Source organism: Myripristis murdjan, chromosome 7, assembly GCF_902150065.1.
Source record: "Myripristis murdjan chromosome 7, fMyrMur1.1, whole genome shotgun sequence".
Lineage (NCBI taxonomy): Eukaryota > Metazoa > Chordata > Actinopteri > Holocentriformes > Holocentridae > Myripristis > Myripristis murdjan.
In genome coordinates this window covers 16,537,035-16,551,008 of record NC_043986.1, presented here as the reverse complement: position 1 = coordinate 16,551,008, position 13,974 = coordinate 16,537,035, and the positions used below count along the sequence as shown (strand labels likewise).

Below are 13,974 nucleotides of genomic sequence, written 5' to 3'. Positions count from 1 at the left end.
TGAGACTGTCAACAGCCAATGAGCTGGAGCTGGCATGCGTTGGTGGGGTTTAATGATGATGATGGTGATGATGATGATGTTAGGCCTATTGAAGACGACAGCCAATTTGCCGCAGCTGTCTTACACTTGGTTCTATTTTCCCTTATCTTTTTCCAGCATAAGCATGTTTTCTTGTGATTCATTTTGTAACAATTTCAAATAATTGTTGTAATTGTGTAATTTTAACTCCACAGATTCATTGTCTTTTGACTGCTGTAACTGACTTCTTGTAATGCTTGGCCACACAGTTGTCATTGACATACAGCACGTTCTGCACGTATCACTTAACAACAATGTATGAGACGTGGTTACTTTATGAGGGGGACTTGTGGGGTTCAGTTGACATTTGGCGCCATCTAGTGGCCATTTGCCATGCCCAGCCGGACCAAACCTAAAATAATATGCATGAATGCCACACTCACAGAGCATTAATAAAACATTTTAAATATATTTTAATATATTTAATAACACAGAATATATACAATAATATGTGATAGACTCAGTGCAACATCAAGCTGTAATAAATATGCATTCCAATAATTACCAAGTAATTGCAATAAATAACACTCAAATAAATAGACAAAAACAAAAAACAAAACAAACAAACAAACAAACAAAAAAAATCCAACAAAAACTTGTCTTTGAGTTATGAGGAAAGTCACAAAAATTGGAAAACCAAAGACCTAAGGTAGAATTGTTCCTCAATGCCCAGTTTCCCACGTGTGACAGTGTGACAATAACACAGTCTGGCTTAGGACAGTCTTGGATTTGTTTTAGGTCTTACAAACTCATTACAAACAATACTGACAAGCAGAAGAGACATGAAATAAAAATTCCCCACAGGAAGACATTCACAGATGAATATTATAATATGGCTTGTAACAGAAGGCTTCAGCCCGATATAGCAACACTGTCCTGCAACGGGGTAGATCTCTAATAAACCTAATGGAAGGCAGTTGACTATCTCTCAGACACGCTTGCATCTTTTCTTACTCAAAACATAATAGCTACAGATTTCTTACTGTTCTGAATAATGTATCTTTTCTTTAAGTGAGACTTCATATAGAATGGCATTAACTCTTATGAACAGTAAATAATAAATCCTTACATCTTTTTTATTTATAGATTTTAGATAAACTGTGATTTTAAAGAAACTGTGAGGAATACCATTTATCTACTCATCATAATTCCCTGTTAAAATTCATCAAAAGTGCCTAATGACAGTAACTTCAGTGTTTGGTGTTTGACAGTTTGTCCCTGCTCCTACTGTATTGCACACTCAGTGGTCCCAGTGGGGGACATTCAGGGATGTTTGTCATGAAGGGCTATGTAAATAAATTAACTTGAACTAGATGTTGAAGACGGATATCAGCAGCAGCTTTATGGACATATTACAGTGCATCATTGGAAAACAAAATCTGCTTTTTTGATTACCACTGTGAAAATGTCAGTTTGTCTACAGCATTTGACAATTTGGATAGGGCTGCTGACCCTCACTGGGTTGATCAAGCAAGAATCACTTAATTTTAATATTACAGTAGCTCTTTCTCTGTAGGTCTGGCTATAGGTCTTGATGGAGGTCACTGTGAGAGAGAGGGTGGTACTGCTCATCCAAGCCTGACTCAGTTTGCCGTCTGTGAGTCACAAGTCTCTGGTAGCGGGCCTGCTGCTGGTGGTCTGGGTCCACATTTATCCAGCTGTTGGCTACCCACTTAACCCCACGGGTGACCAGGCAGTCCCCGTGGAGGGAGTACTCATCCAGCTCACCCATCCAACCTGGGGAAGACAGATGAGAAGACAGTGAGTAAGACAGGACAATAAATGAGTTTATTCCCTTTTAAAGACATTAATACTTCCTTAACATCAGACTAGTGACCCAAGAAATGTGCAGGTTGACTGCTGAATGTGTAAGGGCTGACGCAGACAAGCACCCTCCAGAACCATGATTTAGATCAGTGTTAAGACCTGGTCAGATCTGGCCACACTTCCTTTGCTCACTTTCTAGCATGTGAATATTCAGTGTTTAAAAGCTTATTTCTAGTGATTTTTAAAAATATTATTTATGATGATCATAGTAGACAAATATGTTATATATACTTAGTCATATGGCTGTGGTGTGGTGTAAATGAAGTGACAAAGGACATTGCTGTGTGGGAAGTTTGTTGTGAACTGGCCTGTACATGGGATGGACCCAAATCAAAACAGTCATTTTCCAGGGTGAAGTGTGTGAATATAGTGTATATCTGAGGCCTCCTATTCTTACCTCTACCATCAGAGAGGTGGTTATACCAGAGGAGAGCTGTCCCAGCTGTGGGTTTCACCCTCAGGTTCCCTCTGCCACATGTCTCTTGGGTGTCTGTCAGATCAACTCCATCCTGGACCAGTGCCTATAACCCACACAACAGTAACAACCCAAATCTAATCTTTTGTTTTGGAACTTGATATTCCCTTAAGTATTTGAGTCCTTGTCAAGGGTCAGCACTGTCTGTGTGTTATCAGCTGTGTTCAAGGCATGAGTATCTAACATCATTTCACAGTCAAACAGTGGCAAAAGAAAAGAGATTTGGTAGGTTATGGCCACAGGCTATGAATGCACACATACCTCTTCCTCATAGGTGCGATTGTCGGCCACAGGAAAGGTAGTCTCACCGCCCTCCTCTACAGAGTTGAGGTAGATTAACACAGTAAGGTACCTGGGTGAGACAAATACAATTAATGACATGTAAAGAAAAATCCTCCCATACTACAAAAAGAGAGATATTAATTGGTTTTATGCATCTGCACTTTAAATCATAACTTATGTCCTAATTATTAGAATGTTAATGACAACAGTTGGCAGTAAAGAAATGATTTTGCAACTTATCATGTGTGCAAACAGGCAGATATACTCAGTTGGTGCAATCTTATGTAAAAAAAAAAAAAAAAAAATGCAGCTGATGTTGCTGTCATGTGCTACATGTACCTTTAACAACACCAACATGGATATTATAGTTGGGTCTAAAAAACAAAGACTAAAACTAAGCATGAAACAACATGATCATTTACTGAAACGCATGAAAAAGTCCGACCACTACAGAAAAAAAGCTTACCCAGATTCAGAATTACAAAAATGCTCCAAAGTGACATGGTCAATGAAAATAAAATTGCTTTGTGGATGGGGCTGGGATCTTAAGATAACAAATGCACAAACATCCATGATCGGTTATCTTCATCAGGGTGCATCAAACGTAATCAGTGCACAGGTGCGTATTTAAAAGTTCAATGATGATGATGATGATGATGACAATGATAATGATAGCATAATTAGCACAACACTGGTAAATAACTGTCTTGTTACCCTAGCAATAAAGTTGTTTTTTTAATTTTTATTTTCATGGAGAGTCACCTTGGAGTATTTTCATAACTATGCATTCATGTTTTCTAGCCCTCTGCAGAGAGCACCTCTTTTCTGTAGCCAGTGTATCATTCCTTACTTTCTCATTTTTTTACCTTTTGAAAAATTAATCAGATTTAGAGCTAATTAAGAAAAAAATATGAAAGGCAAAATTTTTGGATCACTCGAAAGTATCATGATCTAAGTAAACCAAAACCAACTACCTGAAGCAAAACTGAAATTAAATCTGAAAATAAAAATACAAATCACATGTGCACACCTGCAAGTAACCTCTTTGAGTGCAGATGTGTTTCCAGCTAGTCGTGTATGTGCGCAGGTAGTCTCTGAGTGGGCGGCACTGCTGTCATGATGGGCATTACTAAAGCCTCCATGCTCATAGCGAATCACCTGCAGTGGCTCACTCAACTCAACCAGTGGAGATGGCAGACGTGTCAGACGGGTTACTCTGGGAAAGAGAGAGGAAAGCAGTTATATCACCATTACTAAGAATCGGTTACTGAGAGCATGCTGAGGTGAACATGTGTTGCTACCTGTTCCTGAGGGTGTGTAGCACATGGTGTGATCCTGGGCCTTGGTAAAGCCACGTGTGTTTACTCCTTTGTTTGACCTGACCCTGGAGTGTTCCACTACGCTGTTGTCTAGGGCGCTGGGACACATCATACACACGCCTAAACTCCTCCAAGGTTAGCATGCCTGTCAGACAACACACACATGCATCCATTCAACACAGTGTGTTTTCTTTTGAGATCTGCAACATAAACATACTGCCGGAGTACAACAACAACAACAACTATAGACATGAATGAAATTTAAGCCTCTGCACTTATTGTACCAATCTGTCATTATCAACTCTTCCAGTTACATTTAATTCAGTCCTAAACTCTTGGACAATGTAGTGTACAGTAGGCTATGACAGCTCCCCTTTATTTTTCCCCATTCCTGCCCACTATGTACAACTGTATGCTGTTACTCTCAGATGAGTGAACGTCCGGCCCCCCTCCCTACCCCTGGGAGGCTGCACCCCAGCTGAAACAATAGCTCTGGGGTGCCGGAGAAGAGGTAGTTGGGGGCGTGAAAGAGTGTGTGTGAAAGAAGGGGGATCCGGGGGAAAATTAAGGAAAGGGGTTGGAGGATAATCAGATTTTAATGAGATAGGATGAGGCACATCCGGACTGGGATGCCTGGCACTATGGCATCAGGTCAAAACAGTGTCTCTTCCGGCCTTGCCACTCACAGAGAGTCACGCAATCACAGTCAACCATTTACTCTTACCAGAAAAGGACCACTGGGGAAAAACACACACACAGACACACACAAGCAGGATTGTATTTAAATTGCATAGATCTGAATCTGTCATGCTTGACTAGAATGGTTGGATTAAAAAAATGACTTTTTTAAATGAACTAAAAAGAAAAAAGAAAAAAACTGACACTGAATACAATGAGTAGAAACTGATTATTACTGAATTAGTCTAGATTGGAAAAGAAAACATGCATATTTGGTATTATTATATTAAATCTTTTCTGGTATTCCATAAATACAATCTTTCCCAAGTGCAGAACTGTATGTTCAAACATATACATGTTAAATTTTGTCAGTTTAGTGAAGCTCTGGTATTAGAGATAAAAAATATTGGATTTTGTGACAATACCCGACATGTTGTTTTGTATGCTATTTTTTTCCACCTACTTGCGAAGAACATCAAGTCTCTCCTGTAGTGCTATTAACATATTGTTATGCCTACTCTTACAGTGATGGCCAACTGGCAGGTGCACACATAAAATACACTGCTTTTGATAATGTACAGTCACTGGGCATAATAGGAAAATGACTTCAGCTTACGTTAGGTAAAACTTTATTTTTATTAGGGATGCATGATATAGGATTTTTTGTCCACATCCGATTCGCCAATAGTCATTTTAAAGCCTTTATTGGCCGATACCCATGACATGTCATTAATATTGTGCATTCCTAATATGAATAATTAACCAAAACTTGACTAATTAATCTGTGACACTGTTCTTGGGATGAACGTGATCACAAAAGTCACTCTCACACATACACAGTGTGTGTGAAGGTGTGTCACATATGCACAAAGTCACACACACACAATGTGTACACACACCTGCTGGGCAGGCCTCTAGGCCAGCGAGTATGTGCCGTAGGTTGTCTGGGCTCAACCAGGTCCCATCTTGAGAGCGTGAATGACTCACAATCTGGAAGAGAAACCAAATGTTTTTTTCCCCCATTGCAATTTCAATTATAGCACATGCTGGCAGTTCATATAATTTTTTATAACTTTAGGTTGATTTTTTTCTTTAAGTACATGTATTTTTATCCTCCCTGCATATGGCACAAGATTACAATTGATCTCTTTCTAAGTTTGTTCTCTCTCTGACCTCCTGCTTTTGCAGCAGCCCATCTTGGTCTAGGTCGAGCAGGCTGAAGGCCTCCTCTGTGTTGAGAGAAAGCAGTGGCTGGTTTGACTCCTCATCTCCCCCATCGGGTGCTGTTGTCTGGCTTTCCATCAGGCCCTTCAGCTGAGCCAGCTGCACCACCACACGGCACTCCTCCTCTGACAAGAAGCCAGGGATCTCTAACAGGAATTGGAAAAAAAAAAGACAGAAGCAGGAAATGTTAAGACAAAATGCATCCTGGTATTTGTGATTGAGGTTTTGCCAAGACATATTAAAAATCTTAACTTTAACTTAACTTAATTTTTCCACTGCACCTATCTGATCTGCATTTGTATATAGGTCTGCAAATACAAGTCTGCGGTTTATGTAGATCAGCATGGCTTGCTCTTTTTCCCAGCACAGGACTCAAGTAACACAAGGAATAGTTTATCCTCGTTACTGACTTCAAACAGTATAAATGAATGACATTTTGTGACTTTGTCAAATTTAGGCTACAGATGTAGCAGTGAGAGTTCCATATTATCTTCAACCAGCCATCAATCTATTTTATTTTAGAGCAAGGACTGAGGAATTACAAGCTATCAAAGAGACTGGCTCTGAGATGAGACTATGCTGATCAAAAGCATTAACAGTGTATAGCTTCTCAGTTTATTTACATAGACAAAGACACAGACCTTCACACTTGAAGACCTCACCTGATAATAAGATGAAAGTGGAGCCTCAAATGAGGAAACAAAAACAAATTTAAAAAAAAAACCTGCTGATGGAATAGCCAGCGGCAACAGAGTTGCACTTGAAGGACATGAATCACTTACAAATTTCTCAAATTCAGAACATTTCCATTCACAAACACTCTAGGTAGTTCAAAGTAAAACCTGAAGAGGCACACAAGTGACAGTGGGTGAGTGATTGACCTTTAAGTGGATTAGAGGGTTTCACTTAACTGTGCTGGCTTGATCTCTCACTCTACTAAATGGATTAATTTAAATTACCATACAAAAACATCCGGGATGAACCGTTGTCAGATAGTTTGATCATTGTATGCAAGTTACTATGATCATCATATGTAGACTTCAAAAATCTGACAAATACAATAAAAATCTCACTGTGGATAAGTAAAAAAACTGTGACCTCTCTCAGTGGTATGTCTGAACAGTTATGAAAGTGCAGAACTCTAGAGTGACTGCACATATTGATTGCGTATGTAATGAGCAATTCCTGTGTTTCTCTCACTCCCCAAGGAGCCATTTGTGGTATGGCCTGGCCCAGTGTTTCCTCTGTAATTTTTGTGCAGCTGTGGTGTTTTTGAGTGACACCTCAACTTGATGTTATGATTCAAGTTGAGGTTCTAGTGCTACAAATTAATTTAATCAATAATCATTAAATAATAATATTATCATTACTTCTAAAATACTGGACTGTACTTTTTTAGTTTTTGATAGTAGATGCAATTACTGTGCTTATTTTAATTTCATATTTTTTCTTGCAGTAGAGATAATTTCCTTGTTGTGCTGAACTGCTAAATGAATACAGATGAAACACTGGCCTAGCTTCTTGATAGTTTCAATGAGCCAAGGCACTGAATTGCTTCAAGAGGGCTATATTACCATTTCCCCAAGGGTGGGACTCAGTGGTTGCTCACTGAATAACATCAATCAGCATTTCATGTCATTGTTCTCTTTTACACTAACTGATGCACAGAGGGGCTGTATCAGCGCCACCCAACACCCAATCTCCTCATCATGGTCTCCCAATTTCCAGACATCTTTTTCTAAACTGTTTGTTTTGCAGCTGTAAAACTCTGTATTTACCTGGACAATGACATTCAAGCCACTCAGACCCAATTTAATGTATGTTATTGGATAGATTCACACAACTGACCATAACCTAAGGTTTAAGTGCGAAGGCACAAAGTACCTTTCCATCGGTCCCTTCCATTCTATTCCACCAATCCATCCACGTCTCTCAGTCTCTGTGCCACTTAATAAGAGGCTTCCGGCAGGTTGGCTGCCTGTACAGAAGAGGCCTTGTTTTGTCCCCAGTGTCTGTTACACTGTACCCACTTGGTTAATCCCCATTGTCCAGTCAGGCCTCATTATTCTGGATAGCTGATATGAATGAAGGGGACTGAGCCTTCCTCCTCTCCCTCCCTTCGCTTTCACTCTCTCTCCCCCGGAAAGGAAGTGACCTGCTTGTCTGAACAGGAATCAGGCCATGGCTGCACAGGGGGACAACACAAACTCTGTTTGTTTCCTATGCACACAATCACACACACATGCAGAGGATCTCACTGTACCCTTTGACACCTATAAGGTTCTCAAATCATCCATTTTTGTCACATTCAGGGGGGTTTATGAGGGTTTATCACATCTTCAGTACAGTGGTAACCCTGCACAATAACTTGTCTCTTCACTACAGGCATTTTCTCTCTCATCAGCGATATGCTATAAACAATTCTATCTTTCCCTCGAGGCAGCACAGATGGATAGAGGAGAGGGGTTAAAATCGCAAAGAGGTCAGTGGAGGATAGAGTACCAGTTAGTGTTGGAAGAGAATTTGGGTGGAAGGGGGTGGAGTGTCACGACATGAGGCTGCCTTTCTTCCTCATCTCAAGCTGTGGGCATGGAAGGGGCAGAAAGCTAGAACAATCCAAGTGCCACAACACCTACTCTGCTCATCTTGAGCTCCATCACACACGCTTAAGCCTCCTCATACTGGATCCCCACCTCAAACATTTTAATTTGTATCCCGCCCTTCCCCCCTGCTGTTACCCCATCCTATGCTAATGTCAACACCCACTATAAATACACCTATTCTGCTATCCCCTCCCATGATGTCATACAGAGATCTTCACTGACTTAGAGACACGCTTAAGGATTTTCTCCTCCTTTCCAACTTCTATCCAAGGATGACTTCTGTGCTTTGTCATTTTGCCTCCTGGAAATTCTACCATTCAGCCCACCTCCTACTTCTCCTGCTGCTTGCTGGGCCTGGCAGCACTTTAGTGCTTGGTCCTGGCAGAGTAAGAGCTGGTGCAGAGGGAAGAGTGAGGTCTGTGGCTGAAGGTAAAGTTAGATCTGCAGGAAAAGTGAGGGGAGCAGCCAGGGCAAGCGTTGAGGACAACACTGAAACTAAGTTTGAAGATGCTAGACTGCCTGAGACTGATGGTGGCATGTGGGGTGATTCTGGCACTGGCTTAGGGTCCATGCTCTTTTCAGGTGAAGGTGGACAGTGGGAGCCCCACAGCTCCTCTCGTTGTGTCCCAATCCCATCAGGCATGGCTTTGTGCCAAAACATTGGCTATGATACAATGAGGATGCCCAATCTGCTGGGCCATGAGTCCCCTGCTGAGGCTGTACAGCAGAGTGCCAGCTGGTTGCCACTACTTGCCCGGGAGTGCCACCCTGATGCCCGCATCTTCCTCTGCTCTCTCTTTGCCCCCATCTGCCTGGACAGGTGAGTACACACAAAATCGCTCTGCATATATTCTATTATTATATTGTCAACCCGTGTTTCAATTCAAGATTTGACTTTCTGTAGGAATTAATATTATGATAGCAGAATATTTTGTAAACTTGGATCCAAAACCCAGTAAGAGTTTTCAATCTAAATTTAAAAAAAAAAAAAAAAAAAAGGTAAAAATGAGAGGGGTGTTGTCATTGTTTCTTTGTTTGAAAAAAAAGGAAAGAAAAGGCAATTATTAAGACAGTGCAGACCTTAATCCATTCAAGAGGACAAGAATGATTGCTACAGGTACAGAGGAATAGAGTAAGGAAGTAACACCTTTTTGAAAACTATGCAAATGTGGGCTTGCTTCTGAGGAAAGCCTCTGGTTTCACAAGAGACCAAGCCATCAAAGCCCAACCATTTCAGTCACCTTACAAAATTCAACAGCCCTGAGTTAGGAACAAGGAAAATGAGCAATTAAATATTACTTGATCAGGAGGACGTTTCCTACATCTATGTTACTGATTTGAATCATTCTATCTGTTCACTGCTGCTGACATCCCCTCTCCATCTCTCCTTCATCAGGTTTGTATCACCCTGTAGGAGTCTGTGTGAGTCTGTGCGGGACAGCTGTGCTCCAATCATGGGTTGCTATGGCTACCCCTGGCCAGAAATTCTGCGCTGTGACCAATTTCCTGCAGACCATCTGATGTGTATCTCTTCCATCACCAACACCAGTACTCACGTAGGGGGACGCAGAGGTAAGAAACTGACTATGGAGACACACAGCCTTCAGCTGGCTTTATTCTGCTAACCACTTAACTGGTGGTTTGTCTATTTCAGTGCCTCAGGCGAGCTGTCGGGACTGTGAGTTGGAAGAGGCCTCCTCTTCTAAAGATACACTGGAGACATTCTGTAGGAGTGATTTTGGTGAGTAGCAGTATGTCTCCAATTCTTCTTTCCTCTCAGGTCCAGCCCTTCATTCTCTAGGTCTGTGACATTTTTCATTTTCTTTGATCTTGCACAAGACAATAACATAAGCAGAAGCCTTATGCCAGTGATATCAAATGTGTCTTATTTTATGTCTATCTGCTGTCTAATGTTTTCCCCAGTGGTAAAGCTGCGTTTGACAAGGCTCAAGTTTAGTCCAGTAAGTCTGGCCCAGTTCTCCCTGGCATCCAAACTGGAAGTTCTGAAGCACGGACCCCTGCTGGGTGGGCAGATCCGCTCCCGCATTGAGCTGTGGCTGGAGAGGGATGCCACCTGTGTAAGAAACATGACTCGACAACATCCCCGAGGCGGCACCTTTCTGGTGACAGGCACAGTGCAGGGGGAGCGCCTTGTGGTCAATAAGGCCTTCGCCTGGCAGAGACACGACAAGAACCTGGTAGCAGCAGCTCGCAAATGGAAACAATACCGATGCAGGAGCTAGAGTGATTTGTAGGGATAGAGAAGTAGAAAGAGCTGAGATCTGAAAGGAGCTTTAAACATGCATAACGTGAAGGGAGACCATACACATAGCATTTGTCAGAATTTTAAATCTCAAGGATGCTGACTTTATCCCCATGACTGTAAATTTTGTGTGATCACAATATGTCCAAATTTATGTGAATAAGGAGAAGATGATATGGGATAAGCCGGGCACAGAAAGCCTCTGAGAGTACCAACCCTATGGAGCACAGCGGAGGACACATACAAAAATTCCAACTTTTTAATGAAAATGTATATATCTTTTAATTGTAAGTAAAAACCACTGCTCTATATTTGTATGGCACTGACAAATTAAAAATTGTGTTCTAAATATTGATGGTATGCCATTTATTCATGCATGGAAGACTACAACCAAGGGGCAGAATGTCCTTACCAAAGAGCAGAGGTTTCAGGCTGAGAGTCTTCATCTTGTGTGTTCGGTCTGGCATCAGGGACACCTGCTGAACATGGCCCACCTGTGCATGTACAAGAAGCATCATTAACTAACTCCGTTATGATTTACTTAGCATTAGGTGATGATGGCTCTCATAACAGAGTTACACCATTCTAGGTTTGCTGAAATCTGAAATACTTCTGACTGAATGCACTGTGAGTTGATGTCATTTGAAGGACTAAAATAAAACACGTGTCACAGTGAAGTAGTGCCAAATTCCTACCCGTATTCCTTCAATGCGGGGAAGACTGAAACTTTGCCGGTACACATCCATGTTGAGATCTCGGGAGTGTGCGGCAGGGTGCGGGAGGGGGCTTTCACCATCGCCGACAGATGCAGAAGCCCCATCACCATTAACAATATCCCCGGGGCCGTTGTTGTAGTGCACGTAGAGGAGAAGGGCAATGACATTTAAGATGTAGACATGGAAGAAGACCATGACCACAACGAAATAAGCCCGAGAGCAGACATTACTTTTCTGTATGTGTAGTCGCTCTCGGCCAGGTAGAGGCGAGCGGTACGGGGGGATGTAGGGCGATGATGACTCTCCACTGGAGTCACTCTTCTCTGGATGGTTTTCCTGAGCTTCTCCCATCTTAACACCGATGAGTGGATTAAACCACAATTATTGCACCCTATAATCTGCAGAATTAACGCGACACAAAGCTGGCCGTGTTTGCTAGGCACTGGCAATATATATCATTATCGTTTTCTTAGATGCAAATGGCACAGCGAGCAAGGTTGGTGTTAGCAAGGGTAGCCTAGCTTGCCAGTGCCAAATACCATTCTCAGCTCGCTAGGTAGCTAGCTACGCGCTAGCCCCACTAACCTCGGGCTGCTTTGGACAAATAATAAACACCGTCGTCCCTGTTGCTTTTACCCAAATAATGAGGGCAGCTCCAGGTTAAAATGATGTGTCGCAAGCGGTTTTCTTTGGTAAACGAATGTGTCATCATTAACTAAGGCCGCTTAATCCCTAGTTAGCTGACTAGCTGATGCGCTGCCCCTAACAACCTGCCTAACAACAACAGCCAGACACGCCAACGACAGCACAGGACGTTTTCCTTCCCAACGCTTACAACGCAGCCTTAGCGCCCTCTAGCGGTGGACTCCAGAGCAAAGCAAACGCAGCCCAGACGCCCATACATTTTCTGGACATCCCACTGTAATATAATGCTGCCATGTAGCCTCCGCATGCTAATGAGTGCAATATGTATTCATCAGGTAGTCTAAAGGAAATAAGACTGATTTACTTATCTGAGTTATCGAATCAAAGTATTCAATCCAAATCAGATTTTGATAGTTATTCTAGCGTTGAATGCTTTTAAATGTATTGCTTCACACAATACACTTTTCAGTGATATGAGAAAATGCATAAAGACCACATTAGTTTAACACTCGCACCAAAAAAGTCCGAATGCATTTTTTGTAGTATTAAATTGAAAACTAGATGTTAAATTCAAATTTTATTTGAGTGTATGCATGAATGAATGGGTTGATGAAATCATGCTTTTGGAACGAGGAGGAGATGCAAAAGGAACTATGTTTCACTGAGCCACATGGTGGCAATGAAGACCAGCTGGCTGGCTCCACTGTGTCTGTTTCTCAAGTCTGTTTCGTTTGCTGTGTCACAGAGCTTGTGATGCCCAAGTCACTGGTGGGATTACAGGGTCAAAATAACAAAGAGGAGTGGTTTTACTGTGATTTTATCTGAGGAAATGATGAGAATGTTGTAGGAATGGCTCACACTCTCCCTGCTGTACAGGAAACGTTTGTTCTGTTATGAAGCCACTCCTGTCCAACAACAACAATCTTGCAGTCTAAATATTATCAAAATTGGGGTTTGTGGTCTGACGTCCAAAGTTAGGGTTTCCCTGTCACTAAGGGACACACTGCACTTTATATTGTACATGTTTCTGTGCTGCTGACACTGGGCCTTCTGAGCTACTGCAATGTAAGCCTCTTGGGAACATTAGGCTAAACGGAATTCTTGTTCCTCAAAGATATGGAATCAACCCTTTCTTCTAACTTTTCTTTTTTTCCAGATGCCCAAGACATTTACTTTCAAAATACTTTTCTTGTGACCTGAGCTGATTTGTCTGGTCAAGCCAGTTGAAACTTTAACCTACCAGCCCACAGTTTTATCCAGACCAGGCTACTTTACAAGATCAGTTCTTGTGGAAAAAGAACAGTGGCCTAATCCTTTAATAGCCTACATTTTAGAGGGATATAAATATCACAGAAAACCTAAGTCACTGCATGCAGGAATATAAAAGTGATATCACAGAAAATACAGTAATCACAAAGTGAGCTCACAATAATCACTGTGTTGAAAACCACAAACCCCTATATGAATTATTGTACTTTTTCAGTTGGACTTCTCTCTCTATTCTCACTTGCATATAAGTTCATACATCCTATAGTTATAATACTAATAATACCGATACTAATATCACTACTACTACTACTACTAATTCTTATTACAATGATGTGGTAACATTGTATAGGGACCAATTTTGGGTGTTTTGACATACTTTTAACAGAGTAGGCGAAAGTTGGCAAAATATCCATATGTATATATTTTTTTCATTAATGCCGATGCCAACTAAGACTGGTGATGATACAAAGCTGTTGAATTACCATATTACCATAATTTTCACCACATACATTATTCACAAAGAATTTTCTCCGAGGTGCATATTTAGATAGAAACTGGGCTTGAATAATGAAGCCTAATTTCCCCTGACACTGGC

At 41.4% G+C, this 13,974-nt stretch overlaps 2 protein-coding genes across 2 annotated transcripts; one reads left to right on the top strand and one right to left on the bottom strand.

The window, feature by feature from the left end:
- Positions 1 to 467: 467 nt before the first annotated feature.
- LOC115362513 (transmembrane prolyl 4-hydroxylase-like) lies at positions 468 to 12,250 on the bottom strand. The gene is made up of 9 exons (XM_030056468.1): positions 11,445 to 12,250; positions 11,162 to 11,243; positions 5,833 to 6,029; positions 5,559 to 5,649; positions 3,964 to 4,126; positions 3,693 to 3,878; positions 2,642 to 2,732; positions 2,303 to 2,426; positions 468 to 1,815 (listed from the first exon to the last, which is right to left on the bottom strand). The coding sequence occupies exons 1-9, from the start codon at positions 11,814 to 11,816 to the stop codon at positions 1,601 to 1,603; spliced, it is 1,521 nt and encodes a 506-aa protein (XP_029912328.1). The 5' UTR covers positions 11,817 to 12,250; the 3' UTR covers positions 468 to 1,600.
- Positions 9,023 to 10,729, top strand: LOC115362515 (secreted frizzled-related protein 5). Its single transcript, XM_030056469.1, has 4 exons — positions 9,023 to 9,306; positions 9,883 to 10,058; positions 10,141 to 10,227; positions 10,410 to 10,729. The coding sequence occupies exons 1-4, from the start codon at positions 9,023 to 9,025 to the stop codon at positions 10,727 to 10,729; spliced, it is 867 nt and encodes a 288-aa protein (XP_029912329.1).
- Positions 12,251 to 13,974: the final 1,724 nt, after the last annotated feature.

Coding starts and splice junctions, on each gene's coding strand:
- LOC115362515 (XM_030056469.1), top strand. CDS start 9,023: ATGTGGGGTGATTCTGGCACTGGCTTAGGGTCCATGCTCTTTTCAGGT. Junction 9,307..9,882: donor GCCCCCATCTGCCTGGACAG/GTGAGTACACAC, acceptor CTCCTTCATCAG/GTTTGTATCACCCTGTAGGA. Junction 10,228..10,409: donor ATTCTGTAGGAGTGATTTTG/GTGAGTAGCAGT, acceptor TGTTTTCCCCAG/TGGTAAAGCTGCGTTTGACA.
- LOC115362513 (XM_030056468.1), bottom strand. CDS start 11,816: ATGGGAGAAGCTCAGGAAAACCATCCAGAGAAGAGTGACTCCAGTGGA. Junction 2,733..3,692: donor CTCAAAGAGGTTACTTGCAG/GTGTGCACATGT, acceptor TGTCTCACCCAG/GTACCTTACTGTGTTAATCT. Junction 2,427..2,641: donor ATCGCACCTATGAGGAAGAG/GTATGTGTGCAT, acceptor TGTGGGTTATAG/GCACTGGTCCAGGATGGAGT.